Source organism: Cuculus canorus, chromosome 1 (genome assembly GCF_017976375.1).
Source record: "Cuculus canorus isolate bCucCan1 chromosome 1, bCucCan1.pri, whole genome shotgun sequence".
NCBI classification, from domain to species: Eukaryota; Metazoa; Chordata; class Aves; order Cuculiformes; family Cuculidae; genus Cuculus; species Cuculus canorus.
Genome location: NC_071401.1, coordinates 153,910,108 through 153,928,568, shown reverse-complemented (window position 1 = coordinate 153,928,568; position 18,461 = coordinate 153,910,108). Strand labels below are relative to the sequence as shown.

The 18,461-nt window shown below is 46.8% G+C and overlaps 1 protein-coding gene across 2 annotated transcripts; it reads right to left on the bottom strand.

Moving 5' to 3' along the window:
• Window positions 1-1,513: 1,513 nt before the first annotated feature.
• PICK1 (protein interacting with PRKCA 1) lies at window positions 1,514-16,713 on the bottom strand. Of its 2 annotated transcripts, none has more exons than XM_054084207.1 (13): window positions 16,615-16,713; window positions 15,293-15,387; window positions 14,012-14,123; window positions 12,989-13,117; window positions 12,800-12,866; window positions 8,585-8,674; window positions 8,153-8,206; window positions 7,991-8,053; window positions 7,511-7,644; window positions 6,667-6,759; window positions 5,624-5,674; window positions 4,074-4,218; window positions 1,514-3,822 (listed from the first exon to the last, which is right to left on the bottom strand). In XM_054084207.1, the coding sequence occupies exons 2-13, from the start codon at window positions 15,331-15,333 to the stop codon at window positions 3,578-3,580; spliced, it is 1,224 nt and encodes a 407-aa protein (XP_053940182.1). In that variant the 5' UTR covers window positions 15,334-15,387; window positions 16,615-16,713; the 3' UTR covers window positions 1,514-3,577. The 2 variants fall into 2 exon arrangements, with proteins under 2 accessions (XP_053940182.1, XP_053940192.1); XM_054084217.1 differs by lacking the exon at window positions 16,615-16,713 and adding an exon at window positions 16,466-16,484.
• Window positions 16,714-18,461: the final 1,748 nt, after the last annotated feature.

The following is an 18,461-nucleotide window of genomic DNA, read 5'->3' as shown; positions in this document are numbered from 1 at the left end:
AGGCTGCTTCTGGGGTACAAAAAGGTGACATCTAAGAAAGGCTAATGCCATTAGGCGAGCAGCCACGTTTGAAAGCCTCACTGACAGGAATAGCAGTGAGCCAGCTTTATTTAGGCTGAAGTGAGTCCTGGTGATGTGTGAAGGGAACAACTTGACCCCTAATGGGGTGGGGATTTAAGGGCAGGTAAACAACCATGTCCCAAGTGTTTATCCACCCAGCACGAATGCCACCAGATGCATGTGTGTGTTCTCCTTTTAAACAGAGAAAACTCTCTTACATAAAGGAATCAAAGGTGAGGCAGAAGGACAAGCTACAGCTCCTGGGTGCCACTAACCAGGGTAGAGCATGTGGTAAGGCAGGCATGACCCCCTCACCCCCACTGCAGTGGTGGATTTCTAGATTCAGAGAGGACAACCTTCCCTGGCATGCTTAAACCACTCCTAATCTGCTTTAGGCCTGGATCTTTTATAAAAAACCCTGGCCAAAGCCCTTTCTTCCGGTTTCCTGAATTTCTTCACCTCAGGAGGCCCTGGGGGAACCTGTGACTATAGAGAGGGGATCAAAAACTGAACAGAGGGTTACAGAGAGGGCAGCTCATAGGACCATTAAAATAGGTGTTTCCTTCCAGACTGGCCTGACTACAAATTAACAGGTAATGGGCAAAGCCTACAGAACTCATCAAGTCATTTATACCCAGCAGTGAAGCAGGGACATGAGATGTTTCATTTTAGATGCTTCCAAGCAAAGAGCAGCAAGTGATAAGCAAAACAAAGCTCATCAAGAAACAAAGCTCATCAAGAATGCAAATTTAAGAAATGACATAGTAAGTAGAAACTGGGAGAGGGGGCTGTGCCCTGTCCCACCATGGTTAACACTGCTAGCTCTGATCGTGAGCCAGCCACAGTGGTAACTTTGGGCTTTTTCCTATCAAAACCCACTTAGAAACAGCTCAGGTCTGACTAAACACCACAACAAATCCCAGATACAAAGCTCCAGGATAATGCCAGGAAACAGCAAGGGTGATAGATCCTTGTAGGCATTCATCCACTGCTCTGCAAGCTTGGTCTCCTCTCCCAATAAGGCAAGCTCACTGCGCTCTGCTTGACCAAATTGCTCTGCAGCTTTCCCCCAGCAACCCCAAGCCCGTCTCCCAGGCTGAATTTTCCTTATTCACCAATACCCCCTCCAAAAAGCAGCTCACAACTTCCCGGAGGTCCAAGGTCCATAGCATGAAAACAACTGCCCTTGTCAGCACCAAGCAGGTCACTAGAACAAAGTCCCCTCTGTTTCCTTGTCATCGATCAACATTTCTCACTAAGCCTCCTGCTCAAATCTTTCCACAAAAGCACATAAATGCCCTTAGGATATAAGATCTTTCTACAGGTGGTGCTGTAAGATACTCAGACCTCTTCCCACCACCAGTCAGGTTTCAAAAAACCTGGCATTGTTGGCTTTCAGGGAGTCTCCACTGAAGCATTTTCTCTATTCCTCTTAACTGCTCTATATTTTGGTGCAACAAACAACTCTGAAAGAGGATCAGGGACTTAAGCATCAGCTCAAGCTTGTGATGCAACAGCTGAGCCGTGTGGAGAAGTTGGCACTGGAGGGATGCAAGGGTGTCACCAGGTAGGGCCAAGGCAACTAGTGGCTTTAAAAGGGCTGGTGTTCCCCTGGGAACCCAAGATGCATAGCAGCTGGTATTACATGGAGGACTGGCCACCTATAGCATTTATAAGCTTACGCCTCGGAAACCTGTGCTGCAGTGACCACCGTAGCTTGGCATAGAGATTGTCCACCAGCATGAGCAAGAAAAGAACATGCCCAGCACATGACACCCATCTTCCCATCATTGAATTTTAAGATTAGAACCAATGGAGGAAGAGCAAACAAATCTCTAAAGAAAACCCGTGAAGGACAAGAATCAAAATGTCACATTTTTCTTTATCAGAGGCAACAATCAGTAGATCAGAGTCCATTTAAATCTTCCACAGCAGCTTGACCACAGATGGCTTTCTTCTAGGCACTCACAGAGATGATGAAACTCCGAAAACAAATCAAAGAGAAAAAAACAAACCAAACACCTTGATCATAAATTAATGCCCTTAAATAGTTTCTCTCACTACTACTGGAATGTAACGACAGAGAAGTGAAAACCCTTGCCACACTACTCCTGGCAGTCATGTTGCCCACTAAGCGAGAAAGTGCCATCTGCACCTGGGATCAGCCCACAAGGGTGGAGGGAGAAGCAAAAAGGAAGGAGGAAAGGAGCAGCCTCACTTACCTTTGTTTTCCTTTCCCTCCTTCCCTTGTGCTGGGAAAATAGCATGTTAGCTACAGTTTCTGGCTGGCCCAGAGGCAGCACAACATAGCCATACAGGGAGGACTGCAGCTAATGGTAGGGACGGCACGCTTTTCACGCATGGCACTCAAAATCTCAAAGTCTCTGCCTACAGGCCGCGTCTTCCTCTCTTCACAAGGCTTCCTGTCTCTCTAGTTTAACGATGGGATATCTCCTGTGTGGTTCTACGGTGCCTCCTCCTGGCACTGGCACAAGGAAAGAGAGTGCAGGACTGCCTGCACACCTGCAAGAAGCACACCCAGTTATTTTCCATCACAAGCAGCCATAAGAGAGAACAATGGAAAGGAGATGCATTCAGCTTTGCTGTTATTTCCAGGAATCCATCTGCCTCAGACGAGCACATTCACTTCAGCATCTCTGCCATTTAGGAGGGCTCTTTCCTAAGCCAGGTCCCTCTTTCCTGCAGGAAAAGGCAAAGCCACATCACGCAGCATTCTAGCCCTGGGGTGTAGCTATGGAGCGTGCAGACAGTGGCAGCCGTGCAGGATCTCAGTGACTACGAGGAGGACAGGATCCAGGGGAAGAGACTTCTAAGTCTTTGCAGCAGCTCAGTGTGCCAGTCAACTGCTGCCACCAGCCCCTTGGATGGAAGGTAATCAGATTCCATGTAGCACCACCAGGTCTAGGCATCAGCTTGGACTTGTTCCCGTTTCTTAAGAACAGTGGCACAGAGCTGGGAGTGATCATCCTACAAATATCGATCCTACAGCCCATGGGGACAGTAGGGAGAAACAGAGGAAGCTTAAAACAGGCCAGAGAATGGGAAGCTTGAAGACAGCAAGCAGTGGAGTGAAGAAAGCAGTGCCGGTGCTAACACCTTCCCATAGCACAAGCGGAGGACAGAAGGGGCTGGTTTTGCTCTGCATAATCACCTCCATATGTTTAATTGGCCTCTATGTGCCAGGGGCAATGGTGCATCCCACATCGTCTGCACACAGAGTCACACAGTGGTGTGGTAGGGGATGTTCCTTTCCACACCTCAGTACCCAAGCTGCGCAGCAGAAGTCTCTAGAGAAAAAAATAAATATCCAGGCAAACAAGGAAGGGAAGAAGAGAGGAAAGCAGAGGCTGGTCCCAATCCAACCAGCTACCACCACCCAAAGCAGAAGAGGAATCCCAGGCTGGACATACACATAAAGTCACAGAGGATGAATCGCCAGATGAAATATGTTTTTATAACAGTCTGCAAAGTCTTTCCTCTGGCCATCCTGGCGCATTCATGCATCATCAATAAGCTTTTCACCATTTGCATCCTCCTTCCCGCTACCCTCTCTCTCGCTTCCTCCTTCTTCTTCCTCTGCCCCATCCGTGTATGCATCCTTCTGCCCATAGTTCAGAGTAGTGCGGGCAAGGTCCACCTCAATGGGAAAGACATCTGCATCTCGGAGTACAGCATAGCAATCGTCATAATACTTGGACATTGTGGAGACAAAACGCTGGAGCTGGAACACGATGTCTTGCACTGTAGGGGAGACAAGCTGGGAATAAATCAAGTGAAAACCCCCTTCACAAGCAGAGCATGAAGGCTGTGATCAAGCCTCCCTTGCCAGTATCAGTTACAGTCTCCTATGCATTAATCTGTTTTGGCCCTCTGAGGGTGGATGTCTCAGGCACAGCCACAGAAGTGCTCTTCAGCAAAGACTTCTGAGTTGAGGTGAAGGAGGAGCATGATGGCTGAAGCCATGACCCCTCCAGGTCCTGGACGGTACTCACCGTGTTTCTGGTCCAGGAGCTCTATTTTCTCTAGCACATCCTTCCTCATCTTGGCAAAGCGCGTGCGAGCCTCCTGCCGGCAACGTAGGATAAGGCGGTATTCGTAGTTCCCAGTGCTGACCCGGTAAAGGGGTTCACCCAGAGCCTGCCAAAAACACAGTGCCACGTTGGAGCCTCCCACAACAGTGCTTGTATGCAGTTTGCCTACCGATGCGGACTCACAACGACCTTGGGTTATTACAGCCCTCTCAAGCTCACTAGAACTGCAGTCAGGAAGCAGGAAATATGAGGAATGCTGAGCCACGTCGACGAACAGCCAGTCAATGGGGCCATTTTGAAGGCCAAATACACACCAACCATGGTGAAGAAAAGCATCACTATTGAGCAGAGACAGGACAGGCACCTTGCCACGCAGAGTGGAGAAGTGGAATGCCTTCTTATCTGAACTATTAAGAGATGCACTATGAACAAACAAGTCTAGGGTCTGATATTAATTTATATCAATCACATTGTAACAAATTCTGCCCTTCTCTGCAAGCTTTGCCCTATGTGGATTGTGTAACACATTATACACAGGGAACTCTGTGGTATCTACAACCATCCAGACACAATGCTGGAAACCAGTAGGGAGGGACCTATACATTGTACTGCAAAATGGTTTTGAGAGAAAGGGGTTAGATCTGTCAGCAAAACAGCGTCCTTCTTGTGCACCTGAAACATAACAAACAAAAATCTGCATTACAGACTATGGCTTGGTAATGCCCACTGGATGCACCAAAACCCAAAGATACTCATCTGCTGGGGAAGATTGGGATGCTTTCCTTCCCACTTAACAGGGAAGATATAATTACATGTTTTGTTAGGAAAGTTTTATTCCTTCCTGGCACTGGGAATTGGGCATTCCAAAAATTCAAATCCCTGCTCCAAGATCAATACCTAGGATAAAACAAGATCTTACTTTCAAGCACGGAAACTATGCACGTAGGGGACACCTTTAGCTCTCTCAAACAGAGCTGTTAAGGATTGCAGTCATAAAACTCTGAACTCTAAAAATCCTATTTGTTAAGAGAGATCCTTCAATAAACTTTCTTCAATGACAAACACAGGTTTCACATGCACTCTGCTGCGAGGAAGCTAAACCTCCATTTCTCAGAAACAAGTCCAGAATTAATGATAAGCTGTACGCTACACACAAATGGAATCTGTGAAGATAACACCTTAATCCTCCTTACACAAGCCAATATTACTTAAACAGTGAGACAGGCAACCCCTGAGCATACAAGCCGCAGAGGAGATGTCTGGTCTCTACTGTTCCCCAGCGCTAGTGATCCATGACAGTTATCGGCAGTGTTTCCCAGGTAGCATTTAAGCATCTCTGGTTTCTAATATGCTAAGAACAAACACGTGGAATTCTTAGGATGCTTTCACTACATTCACTGGTTTGTGCGCACACAGCCACAGAAGCACTTTTGCAATTATAAAGGCAGCATGCACAGGGAAGCTGAAAAACCAGAGTAAGTAATTGTCATTGCTGCAGTACCGGTACTCACAATGCAGCTGTACTCTTCATCATCCATCTCCTTGACTTTCAGGCAGTAAGACTTCGCAGAATTTAAAATTAAAAAAAAAAAAAAGCAAAACATGAAAGAAATATTAAGAATAAGAAGCAATTTCACCATCACCCACAGCTGCAGCTAGGGAAACTGAGGAAATCGGTGGGATCAGAGTACATTAAACACCCCAGCTGAAAAGAAAATCTACTCGGAGAAAGATGGGGAGAGCAGGTGGTGAGGGAGAGAGAAGGCACTTATTATTTGTATTACAGGAGCAAATACTTTAGATAAGTACAACCTAAGTTAAAAAAATCCTGAGTTCATCTACAGTCTGGGAAAAAAACAGTACCAGAAAAGTATGAAGAGGCAATAAATAAAGAGAAAGGAAAAAAAAAGAGATGAATTGTGGGAAGGATTGACGTGGAAAGAGATGCTGCCATAGTCACTTGCCATAGAGCTGCAGCTCCGAATAATTCTCTCAACTAGTAAAAGGAAATAGATTCCTATGCTATAGAACAGGTGCACTTAACAACTCAACCCTATTTTTTTGGGTGTAGAAAACAATGGGTGCAGAAAACAATGCGTGCTTGGAATGGAAAAAGTGGAGGGAAAGCATGGTCTCAGAGAAAATAAACATAATTTGATAGTGGTTTAATCTGGCTATCCACAACTACTTGAAAATTAAGGATGCTGAGGCTGATGAGCTCTTTAAAGGGGTTCAAGAGCACAAGTTGCATAGGAACTCTTTACAAATAAGTAACGAAATCAATTACATCACGTAGAAAATAAGTCACCTGGGCTCTGTGAGATCTCACTTACCAGTGAGAACTATTGGGTCAGAAACAGGTGTCTGAATCTGACTAACCAGCAATAGACAAAGAATTGCAAAAAAAAAGGCATTGTTGCATGGATTATGGAAGGACGGACATGTGAGTTTCTAGGCTATTTGTGACCCTCAGGCTATGATTCCAGTAAGCTTAATTTTAACCAGCACTAAGGAAAAAAAAAAAACCAAAAAAGCAAAACAAAGAGCAGCTCACCAAATATTCAAACTTGACATCCAGGTACTTTTTGATAGTCAGCCTTGTGTCAGGAATGGCCTTATTCAGGTACGTATTCAAGTCAGTAAGCATCTGCAAGGCAAATATCCAGTTGCTGAATGTAAAACCAAAAAGCATGACTACAATTCATCAAGTGCAACCTCCTAAGCAGCACAGGTCATGAGACTGCCCCGAGTTAAGTCTTTTTAACTAGAGCGTATCTGAAAGAAAATGAGTGATCTTGACTCAGAATTGCCATGCTTAGAGCATCAATTACAGTCACTGGCAAGTGGTTCCACTCTTGGGAATGCATGCCTCGCTTCTAGTCTGAATTTGTCTTCTTTCAAATAATCTTTTCATTTTCAATTAGTTCTGGAAGCTGCTTTCCCCGGTTTAAAGGCCCACGATCCAACACTGTCCATCCAGCGTGACACTGAAAGTGGTGCTCAAATCTACATTTAATCCTTTCTTTACTAAACTAAGCAGACAGATCCCTTGGAGAATCCTTGAATTGTTCCTGGGCTGCTTATCTAAATTCTTTAAATTTAGTGGTATCTTTTAATTATGGGTACTGATATGAGGGAAAAGACTCTAGGGAACACAGTGATCAAACTACCCCCTCTTCCGCCAAAAAAAAAGGAGAGGAATATACTCATATGCCAGGCATATACTCACTACTTTACCTCTTAGGTTCTTTATGAAGAGAGTTCCCTGAAGGAAAGCAGACAGAGACAGTTCTTTCCACAATGAATGATCTCTAAGACCACACCTTCAAAGACATGCTTCTCTCTTTCTAGATTCCCCTCTTCCCCAGACCCTTTACTCCTATGGTTAAATTCTTTACCGGCTTAATTGTTTTCAGAAGGTGAATCCCAAACTTCTCAATGTTGCGATGGGCATCAGCAAATTTCACAAAGGCTTCGCTGGCAGCTGGTTGCGGCTCCCGTACACCAATGACAGAGAAAACGTCTCCAAATGCTGGATGAGGGCAATAAGTACAAACAGATGAAAGAAGAGGTTGACCCTGCAGAAGAATCTTGCCTCAAATATTACAACTATTCCCCATAACCCTGCAATTAACTGGGCGATGATGCTACCTAGTCCCTAAAGATTAAAGATTGGCAGGGCATTTCTTCAACGTCTCATGTGAAAGACAGAGCCTCTGTTAGCACCATGACTGCTAATGCCAGGCAGGAAGCCTTTCCCAACTAATTTCTGCAACACTTAGTTTTCTTTGGGTGAGGGAATCGCACATCTATGTACTGACTAAAACTCCTGAAACTGGAGGCCAAAGATTTCTGTTCCCCTCGCTCAGACTCTTTACCTCTATGTGTCTGTGACAGCTCAAAGAAAGCTCTGAGAAGACTCTTGGTGTGTTCTGTCAAGCCTGTGATGGAAGCCAGAAAAAACATTTACGTCATTTGACTACAACTTAACAGAAGCATCCTTCCCTCCCACCTGGTGTCTGAGGCAAGGCATAGTTTACCTTTGTATAACTCTGCAGTCCTCTCCAACTCCTCCAATCTCTTCACCAGTCCGTCTAAATTGAAACAAGAATCAGAATGCAGAACTACAGCAGTCAAACCCAGGACATGGTTAAGAACTGACCAACAAGAAAAACACTAGTTTCATATCTTTGGTTCAAGTCTCCCTCACCTTTAAAGTGTGGGGTCATCGCCTAGTGGCATTCACTAACCAGGTCACCACTTCAAATTAATTTGACCTTAGCTGATATTTACATGGCCCCATGGCAGGATGTATCACTCAAGAAGAGCAGAGGCAATCACGACAGTGAGGCATAGCAGGAGGAAAGAATTGTGAAGGAATAACACAAAACATGCAAGTAAAAATAAAAAGCTGATAAGGACAAGAGGGTAAGTGTTCCCTTAAGAAAAACGTCCTCCTGGACAATACTTACCGTTGCAAAGTATGGCTCGGCTTAACCCCAGGGCATCCGCTGTCCCTGAGCTCATGTTCTCTACCAGTCGATGCTTTACCTTCTTCAATACTAAAGGCCAAAACAGAGTTGCAAACTAGGATCAGGGCCATTTCTACAGGCAGGAAATGCACACCAGCATACTTCACTGGTTTCTTAGGTACTGAATAAAAGGAACTTAACTCAGTACTGAGGTAGCGAGTAGAAAAAGAATACCATAGAAATTAGACATTTAGTCCAGCCATATACAGCACTTCTTCCATCTTGTCTATCTGTTCTGCTCTTACAACCTATATACTTCAATCAAAAGAGCTCCAGCACTTCTTTTGGAAGACTACTCCAGTAAATCACTTCACTGGATGATACCTGCCATGAATTTGGAACTAAACCTTGCTTATGTTACTTGCTGTATTACATCAACTGAAATCAGGAGTTGAGGCTGAAAGCAAGGCAAATAGCATTTAATGCTCAAAGTTTTCCCTTACTTTTACCTTTTGGATCTTAGTTAAACCCCTTTGTCACCTCTTGATGGATTTAATTTCTGTCTTTGGTGGTCATATCCTGCAAATTACTAGAGACAATTATGACATTTTTGGAATCGGATGACTTGGCTACATCTATTTAGAGGAAAATTTGCATGGGTGCCAAGTGCCTGCAGCTCCCAAGAACTCAGCTGAAGCCAAAGTGTTCAGCATCTCTGGAAAAAATACATATTCCCACTGCACTTCTGTTACCCCAAAAATCCATCTCAGTCCTCACCACTTTCCTGAACCCCTGTCAATTCATTAGCACTTTAATCACCATGAAAAGAAATGAAAGCAAAAAGAATAGACAGATTTTAATGGCTTTAAATTGGAAGGGGGAAGATTTAGATTAGACGTTAGGAAGAAATTCTTCACAATGAGGGTGGTGAGACACTGGCACAAGTTGCCCAGGGAAGTTGTGGATGCCCACTGTCTGGAGGTGTTCAAGGTTGGATGGGGCCTTGAGCAACCTGGTCCAGTGGGAGGTGTCCCTGACCATGGCAGCAGGTCAGAACTGGATGGTCTTTAAGGTCTCTTCCAACCTAAACCATTCTGTAATTCTATGATTTTTTAGGAAAGTGAAAAAGGTAGACCACGTAATGGAGACAACTGTGTGGGCTTAGTTCAAGTCACATACTTTGTTTTAGAAATAAAGAATCCCCTCTCTTCTACGAAACGTACGGTTGTACAAAACTTTGTGTAGAGCGGCATTTCATCACTGCTATCCAAGCTGAGAAACTGCAACCTGTGTTTTCTGACAGACATTTCTGTGACCAGATGAGAATCTCAACAGGTCAGCAAAGCTTACATGTATTAAAAATAAATAGATCAAATTTACCTACGGGAACCTTGTGGTTGGTGTATACAACAGGGCACCCAATCAAGGTGAGACAACTGACGAAGCCTTCTTCCTCCAGCTACAGGAGGCTTTGCGCTCGCAAGCTCTCATCCTGCTCGGAGACTCCAACCACCCAATATGCTGGAGAAGTAGCACGGCAAGCTGCAGGCAATCCAGGAGACTCCAGGAGTGCACCAAAGATAATTTCTTAGTCCAGCTGATAGAGACCCCTACCCGAGGAGAAGCAATACTGGACCTTATGGTCAGCAATACAAGCGAACTCATCAGTGATGTTAGGATCGGTGGCAGCCTGGGCTGCAGTGATCATGCACTGGTGGAGCTCAAGGTCCAGAGGGATATGGGACAGCTGAGGAGTGTAGTCAGGACACTGAATTTCAGGAAAGCAGACTTCCAGTTCTTCAAGGAATTACTCAGTAGGACCCCCTGGGACATGGTCCTCCAAGACAAAGGAGCAGAGCAGAGCTGGAAAATATTTAAGGAAGCTTTCCATCAAGCGCAAGAGCGCTCAGTACCCTTATGTAGAAAATCAGGCAAGAAAGGGAAAAGACCGGCATGGCTGAGTCGAGACCTGCTGGTTAAACTAAAAAAGAAGAAGGAACTGCACAGGCAGTGCAAGCAGGGATAGGTAACCTGGGACATGTATAGAGACGCTGCCTGGTTGTGTAGGAATGAAGTCAGGAAGGTCGAGGTGCAGCTGGAGCTGAACTTGGCAAGGGAAGTAAAGACCAACAAGGACTTTTACAGGTACATCAATCAAAAGAGGAAGATCAAAGAGAACGTACCCCCCACTGATGACTGGAAATGGAGATCATGTATTAAGAGATGAGGAAAAGGCTGAGGTACTCAACAACTTTTATGGCTCAGTCTTCGCCAATAACTGCTTTCATCACCCCTCCTAGGTCGTGGGACAGCAAGATGGTGACCAGGGAGGTAAACCTCCTCCCACAATAGAGGATGATCAGGTTCACGAACATCTGAGGAACCTGAACATATATAAGTTTATGGGGCCTGATGAGATGCATCCCAGAGTCCTGAGCGAAGTGGCAGATGTGGTTGCCAAGCCACTCTCCATGATATTTGAAAAGTCATGGCAATCAGCAGAAGTCCCTGGTGACTGAAAGAAGGGTAACATCGTGCTCATTTTTAAAAAAGGTAGAAAAGACAACACTGAGAACTACTGTCCTATCAGCCTCACCTCTGTGCCTGGGAAGATCATGGAACAGATCCTCCTAGAAGCTATGCTAAAGCACATGGAGGACAGGCAGGTGATTAATGGCAGCCAGCATGGCTTCACTGGGGCCAAGTCCTGTCTGACCAACTTGGTGGCTTTCTATGATGGGGTAACCGCAACAGTGGACATGGGTAAACTGACGGATGTGATCTATCTAGACTTCTGTAAAGCCTCTGACACAGTCCCACACAACATCCTTCTCTCTAAATTGGAGAGATATGGATTTGATAGGTGGACTGTTCAGTGGATAAGAAATCAGTTGGATGGTCGTATTCAGAGAGTAGTGGTCAATGGCTCCAAGTCCAGATAGAGATCCGTGACAAGTGGTGTCCTTCAGGGGTCCATACTGGGACGGTGGTGTTTAATATCTTTATCAATGACATTGACAGCGAGATTGAGAGCACCCTCAGCAAGTTTGCAGATGACACTAAGCTGAGTGGTGCAGTTGCCACACTGGAAGGACGGGATGTCATCCAGTGGGACATAGACAGGCTGGAGAAATGGACCTCTGAGAACCTCATGACATTCAACAAGGCCAAGTGTAAGGTCCTGCGCCTGGGTTGGGGCAATCCCCGTTTTCATTACACGATGGAGGATGACATGCTTGAGAGCAGCCCTGCAGAGAAGGACTTGGGGGTGCTGGTCGATGAGAAGCTCGCCATGAGCCGGCAACGTGCGCTCGCAGTCCAGAAGGCCAACCATATCCTGGGCTGCATCAAACGAAGCATGGCCAGCAGGTCGAGGGAAGTGATTCTGCCCCTCTATTCCTCTCTTGTGAGACCTCATCATCTGGAATACTGTGTCCAGTTCTGGAATCCTCAACGTAAGACGGATATGGAGCTGTTGGAACAGGTCCAGAGGAGGGCTACAAAGATGACCGGAGGGCTGGAGCACCTTCTCCACAAGGATAGGCTGAGAGAGTTGGGCCTGTTCAGCCTAGAGAAGAGAAGGCTCAGAGGAGATCTTACAGCGACCTTCCACTACCTGAAGGGGGCCTACAGGAAAGCTGGAGAGGGGCTATTCGTAAAGGCTTGTGGGGGAATGGGTATAAACTGGAAAGGGGCATATTTAGGCTAGACATTAGGAAGAATTTCTTCACCATGAGGGTGGTGAGACACTGGAACAGGTTGGCCAGGGAGGCTGTGGATGCCCCATCCCTGGAGTGTGTTCAAGGCCAGGTTGGATGAGGCCTTGAGCAGCCTGATCCAGTGGGAGGTGTCCCTACCCATGGCAGGAGGGTTGGAACTGGCTGATCTTTAAGGTCCCTTCCAACTCAAACTATACTATGATATTATGATACTATGAAATTTTTATTTAATTGAGTTTCATCATTCATGCTAAACACAGCTCACTAAGAAAAACCCCTCCTGCAACAACAGTCAAGCCTCAATTTAACTTTCAAGACTACTTCAGGAATTCAGGGAATGAATTTTTTAAACCCATAATTCTCTTTGACAGCATCCATTTAAAAATGGAGTTAAGAGGAAGAACAAAACCAGGAATTTTACTTTGTTTTTAGTTGGAACCAATCTTTCACCACTCCACGTCATGTTAACACTCAGTGAAACATAAACCAGTCTTACCGATATCCAAAGACTTGCCCTGTTTTGGGTCGGCCTGAAGCTTGTTGTAGTGTATCGTCACTTCTCCCTGCAGGAAGAGCATATCCAAAATGGCCTGTGTTGGAGGCAAGTAGCAGTGGCTTTCTTTACCACTGGACAATAAACTAAGCTATGACCCAGAAGCTCCAGTGGCCCCCTCCTACCTCTCACCTTTACCCTCTGTATCATCTTGGCCACCTCCACTTTGGTCTTCCCTTTCACAGACTTCCCATTCACTCCTGTGATCTCATCGCCAGCTGCCACGGTGCCATCTAAGGCTGCTGGAGTGTTATCAAATACCTAGCAGAGAGGAGAAAAAGCACAGGTAGTATGGAATCAAGAGAAAGAGAAAGGGGAATGCAGGGCTGAAGAACAAAAAAGGACAATTACATTCCTCCTATTTAACTCCATTTTAATTTGTTCACAGTGAAGCCTCAAATTTTCCCTAACTCAGAGGTGGGCTGATCACCTTGTTCTGTCAGGAAGTTCTGCCTCCAGGATGTATCTCCTCAAGTGCAGGATTTATCATAGAATGCTTTGGGTTGGAAGGGACCTTTATAGGTCATCTAGCCCAACCCCCCTGCCATGGGCAGAGACACCTTCCACTACATCAGATTGCTCGGAGTCCTATCCAATATGACCTTGAACACTGCCAGGGATGGGGCCTTCCCTATCTCTCTGAGCAACCTGTTCCAATGCCTCACCACCTTCATTGTAAAAAATCTCTTCCTTATATCCAGTCTAAATCTACCTTCCCTTAGTTTAAAACCATTAGTCCTTGTCCTGTCATAACAGACCTTGCTAAAAAGTCCCTCCCCAGCCTTCCTATAGCTGCCTTTCAGTACTGGAAGGCCACTATAAGGTCTCCCCAGAGCCTTCTCTTCTCCAGGCTGAACAACCCCAACTCTCTCAGCCTGTCCTCACAGCAGAGGTGCTCCAGCCCTCAGATCATTTTTGTGGCTCTTCTCAGTACCTACTCCAACAGCTTCATGTCCTTCTTGTGCTGAGGGCTCCACAGCTGGAATTTTCGATTTAATTATTCCACATCTATTTTGTGTAAGGAAATATTATTCACTGGAAAGTGAGTGTCTCCCAGTTCGAGACAAACAAATAGCATAGGAAGTCCACACTTCCCATCACCCAGGCCAACAATGTTTTCTAAGGATGGTTCATTCTTCCTCCCCAAGTGCCCACCTGGACAATATAGAGACAGGGGCAGTACTGTGCTCCTCCCCCAATGCTGATCCCAATCAGGTTCTGGGAGTCCTTCTTCAAGGTCACTGTCCCAGGTACAGTGGGGATCCCTCTGGAATGAGAAAGGGAGAATGAATAACTGGATGTGGTAGGCAGAGCTGCACATGTATGAAACATCTGTGGTATTCGAGTCAACACAAAATGGAACCGTAATGGGCACTGCACATTTGAATTTACCACATCATGTCTGCCATAGAGTCTGTAAAGATGGGCCAGCAGAAAGACCTTCTGGGCTACCTTTTTTGAGACTGGATTAGAGGTGGGACAGACATCCTCCTACATTGCTAGGCACTGAGGAAATGCTACCATCATAGAATCGTAGAACGTCCTGAGCTGGATGGGATCCACAAGGATCGTTGAGCCCAACTCCTTCCCCTGCACAGGTCAACCCCAGCATTCACACCATTGAATACTGTCAGGCTTGGCGCTGTGACTGTTTCCCTGGGGAGCCGTTCCAGTGCTCCACCACCCTCTGGGTGAAGAACCTTTTCCTAATATCCAACCTAAACCTCCCCTGGTGCATCTTCCTGCCATTCCCTCGGGTCCTACTGTTGGTGACCAGGGAAAAAGAGATCAGCATCTACTCCTCCTCCCCACCTTGTGAGGAAGCTGCAGACTGCAATGAGGTCTCTCCTCTTCTCCAGGCTGAACAGGTCAAGTGACTTTAGCCGCTCCTCACACAGCTTCCCCTCTAAACCCCTCACCAACTTTTAGGGAGCGTTCCATCTGCTCTTAGTGCTGGAGGGAGACGAAAACTTGCCCAGCACAAATGAGATGCAAGACAAGCGCTCCATGTCAAATCATTGCTAATCTCGTCAAACCTCTTACTCACTCAGGAAATGCCAATGTTCTCCTTACAGACCTAAGAGGTCCAGAGTTTCTCTCCACTTCCTCCTTCCTTATTATCTCTTCTCCATTATAAATATTTCTTCCTTTGGCTAGGGCAAATAATTTACAAAAGATTTGTCAGCACTGCTTTGCTACCAGAAATGCAGGGCAGTTGCTGCAGAGTAACTGAAATCATTCTCCTGTGCTGAGTGGCACAGTGGTGCCTCATGCCCAGTCCCCAGAGGGAGCAAGAAATCAGGAATGAATGGCAAGTCTGACCCTTCAGCACACAGCATCAGGAGCAGGTAAATTTATCCATTCCCATTAGGTCTTGGCAGCAAAGACTATCTCTATTGTTAGCAAAAAACAGGAAAAAACAAGTGAAATACTCACAGCTTATCTTCCTCAAGATCGTAGTCCAAATCTGCAAACATTGTTTTGGTTACGTGGAACTTGTTCACCTGAAACTGCTTATTCCGAACTCTTCCCTGGGAAGAAAGAACAAAATAAACCCAAATAAATCACTGATCCCAACAGAAGACTGCAGGGAACCAACCTGTCACCCTTGCCAATCACCTTCTCTTTTTTTTTTCTCTATAATGTCACATCGTGGCCTCTGCTCCTATAGCGAAGATGAAAATCATGTCAAGTGTCTCTGATTCTCTGCTCTGGATGAGACTGGAGAAAGCCCTTGAGTTTCAACACCAGACATTTCAAAACCCACATGTGCAGTGTCTCCAAAACACAGAAGAAAACATGGCCCTTTCTGGAAGCTGCTGCTTCACACACTCTGCCTGCCCCATAGCTGCTACACCTCCTTTTTTACCCCATACGCCAGTTAAACTTCTCCGCTTTGTTTTCCGCAAGTTGCGCCACTTTTTGATATCTATCTCCTATCTCAGGAGGTGACAGAAAGCATTCTATAACTCGCTTTCACTAAAAGCCTCATTATTTCACAGAATCATAGAATAGTTTGGGTTGGAAGGGACCTTAAAGATCGTTCAGTTCCAACCCCCCTGCCACAGGCAGGGACACCTCCCACTGGGTCAGGCTGCTCAAAGCCTCATCCAACCTGGCCTTGAACACCTCCAGGGATGAGGCATCCACAGCTACCCTGGGCAACCTGTGCCAGTGCCTCACCACCCCCAAAGTAAACAACTTCTTCCTAATAACTAACCTAAATCTGTCCTCTTTCAGCTTAAAACCATTACCCTTTGTCCTATCACACACCCCCCACCTCCCTCCAGCTCTCACAGAATCATCACCCAGATCAGAGAATTATCAAGACTGGAAAAGTCATCCAAGATCATCCAATTCAACCAACAACCCCATTCCTTCAAGGCTCCCTTTTTGCTGCTGCAAGGTCTCACCGGACATCGCGCACAAACGCCTCCCGTTTAATTGCCTGTTTCATTTTGCACAGCTTCGCCTATCCTTGGGCAGCACGGGAGGTACAGGGTCGTCACCCCCTGCCGGGCAGCATGGAAGGCAGGGGGTGACCAACAGCTCCCCAGGGTGCCCAACCCAGAGGGACGCGGGCCGCCCCCGCTAACCGCTCCCGGCCACCCCCTGGCCGCGGCCTCGCACCTCGGGCACGGCCCTTCGCCCCGCCCCGGACTGGGCCCTGCCGGCGGCCGCTCCCGAGGCCCCGGGGGAGACAGGAGGAGGCTCCGGGCACCATCAGGGGGCGGAGGGGGGAGGGGGGAGGGCCTCACCGGAGAAGCCCGCCCGGCGCGTGGCCCCGCCGCCACCTGCCGCCACGTCAACGGCCGCCGCCGCCAGACCGGAAGCACCCGGTGGGGCCACGCCCCCTCCGCGCGCGTCCTGCCGCGTTGCCATGGGGACGGAGACAGACGGGGGAAAGGGAGGGAGGCGATGCCACGTGGGTCCCACCGACATCTTGAGCGTGGCGCTAGAGGGTCTCGTCGCCATCTTGCGTGTGGCGCTGGGGGGCCGTGCCAGCTGGGTCCGGGCGCCATGTTGAGTGTGGCGAGGCGATGAGGCCAGGGAGCCACGTGGGGCGGTTTCTTGCTGTTTCTGGCTCCTTTTCTGCTGCCGTTGGCGGTGTGAGGCTTAATTGATAAGTTTTGATGCAGCTGGTTTGTATGTTTAATTATCTTGTCATATAAATCTTTCTTGTATCAAGGGATAATATGCAGACAATTTCCACACATGATGCTTAGTTGTCTAGGAAGATGTAGCTGTTTTTAGATGAAGAGATATCCTGAAGAAAGTCTCTGGATGTGGATGCATACACCAAGAAAATAATGAGCATTCTTTGAAGATTTAGATTTTTTTATATCTAAAACTAGATATATATACCCACTGCTTTTGTAAGAGGGCATGCCTTTTTTAGAAGGGCATCCGATCCAGCGATGAATTGTAAAATAAAAATATTATTATCTTTGCTTCGAAGACTTTGTCCTTTTCAATATTTTGCAAGTGAATAAGTGTTTCTAACATTGGCGTCAACGCAAGTGATGCTGAGCAAACATTGTCTTCGATTGGTGTCCCTCGAGCCCTAGAATCACAGAATAGCTTGGTTGGAAAAGATCTTTGAGGTTATCGAGTGCAACTATACCTGTCCTCTACTAAACCATGCCTGAGCACCTCATCCACCTGCCTTTTAAACACCTCCAGGGATGGGGATTCAGCCACCTCCCTAGGCAGCCCATGCCAGTGCACAATAACCCTTTTGGTGACAAAATTTTCCCTAATGCCCAGTCTCAACCTCTCCTGGCACAGCTTGAGGCCATTCCCTCTCATCCTATCACCTGTCACTTAGGAGAAGAGACCAGCACCCACCTCGCTACAACCTCCTTTCAGGCAGCTGCAGACAGTGGTAAGGTCTCCCCTCAGCCTCCTCTCCTCCAGGCTGAAAGAGCTCAGTTCCCTCAGCTGCTCCTTGTAAGACCTGTGCTTCAGCCCATTCCTCAATATAGTAAGGATGTAGAGCTCTTGGAATGGGTCCAGAGGAGGGCTACAAGGATGATCAGATGGCTGGAGCACCTCCCATATGAGGACAAGCTGAGAGAGTTGGGCTTGTTGAGCCTGGAGAAGAGAAGGCTCCAAGGAGACTTTGTAACAACATTCCAGTACCTGAAGGGGCTCCAGGAAAGCTGGGGAGGGACTGTTCACAAAGATTTGTAGTGATAGGATGAGGGGCAATGGCTATAAACTGGAGAGGGGCAGATTTAGACTAGACATAAGGATGAATTTCTTCATGATGAGTGGTGAGGCAACTTCGGGCCCCTCCATCCACTACATCACACAAGAGTGAGGGTTGGGCAGCACAGAATCATTGAGGTTGAAAAGACTTCCAAGATCATCCAGTCCAATGGTCAACCCAACACCATCATGCCTACTAAACCCTGTCCCAAAGTGCCACATCTACACAGTTCTTGAACAACCTCCAGGGAAAGAGACTCCATTGCTTCCCTGGGCAGTCGGTTCCAATGAATCACCACTCTGTCAGTAAAGAAATTTTTCCTAATATCCAATCTAAACCTCCCTTGGCGCAACCTGAGGCCATTCGCTCTCATCCTGTCACTCGTTACTTGGG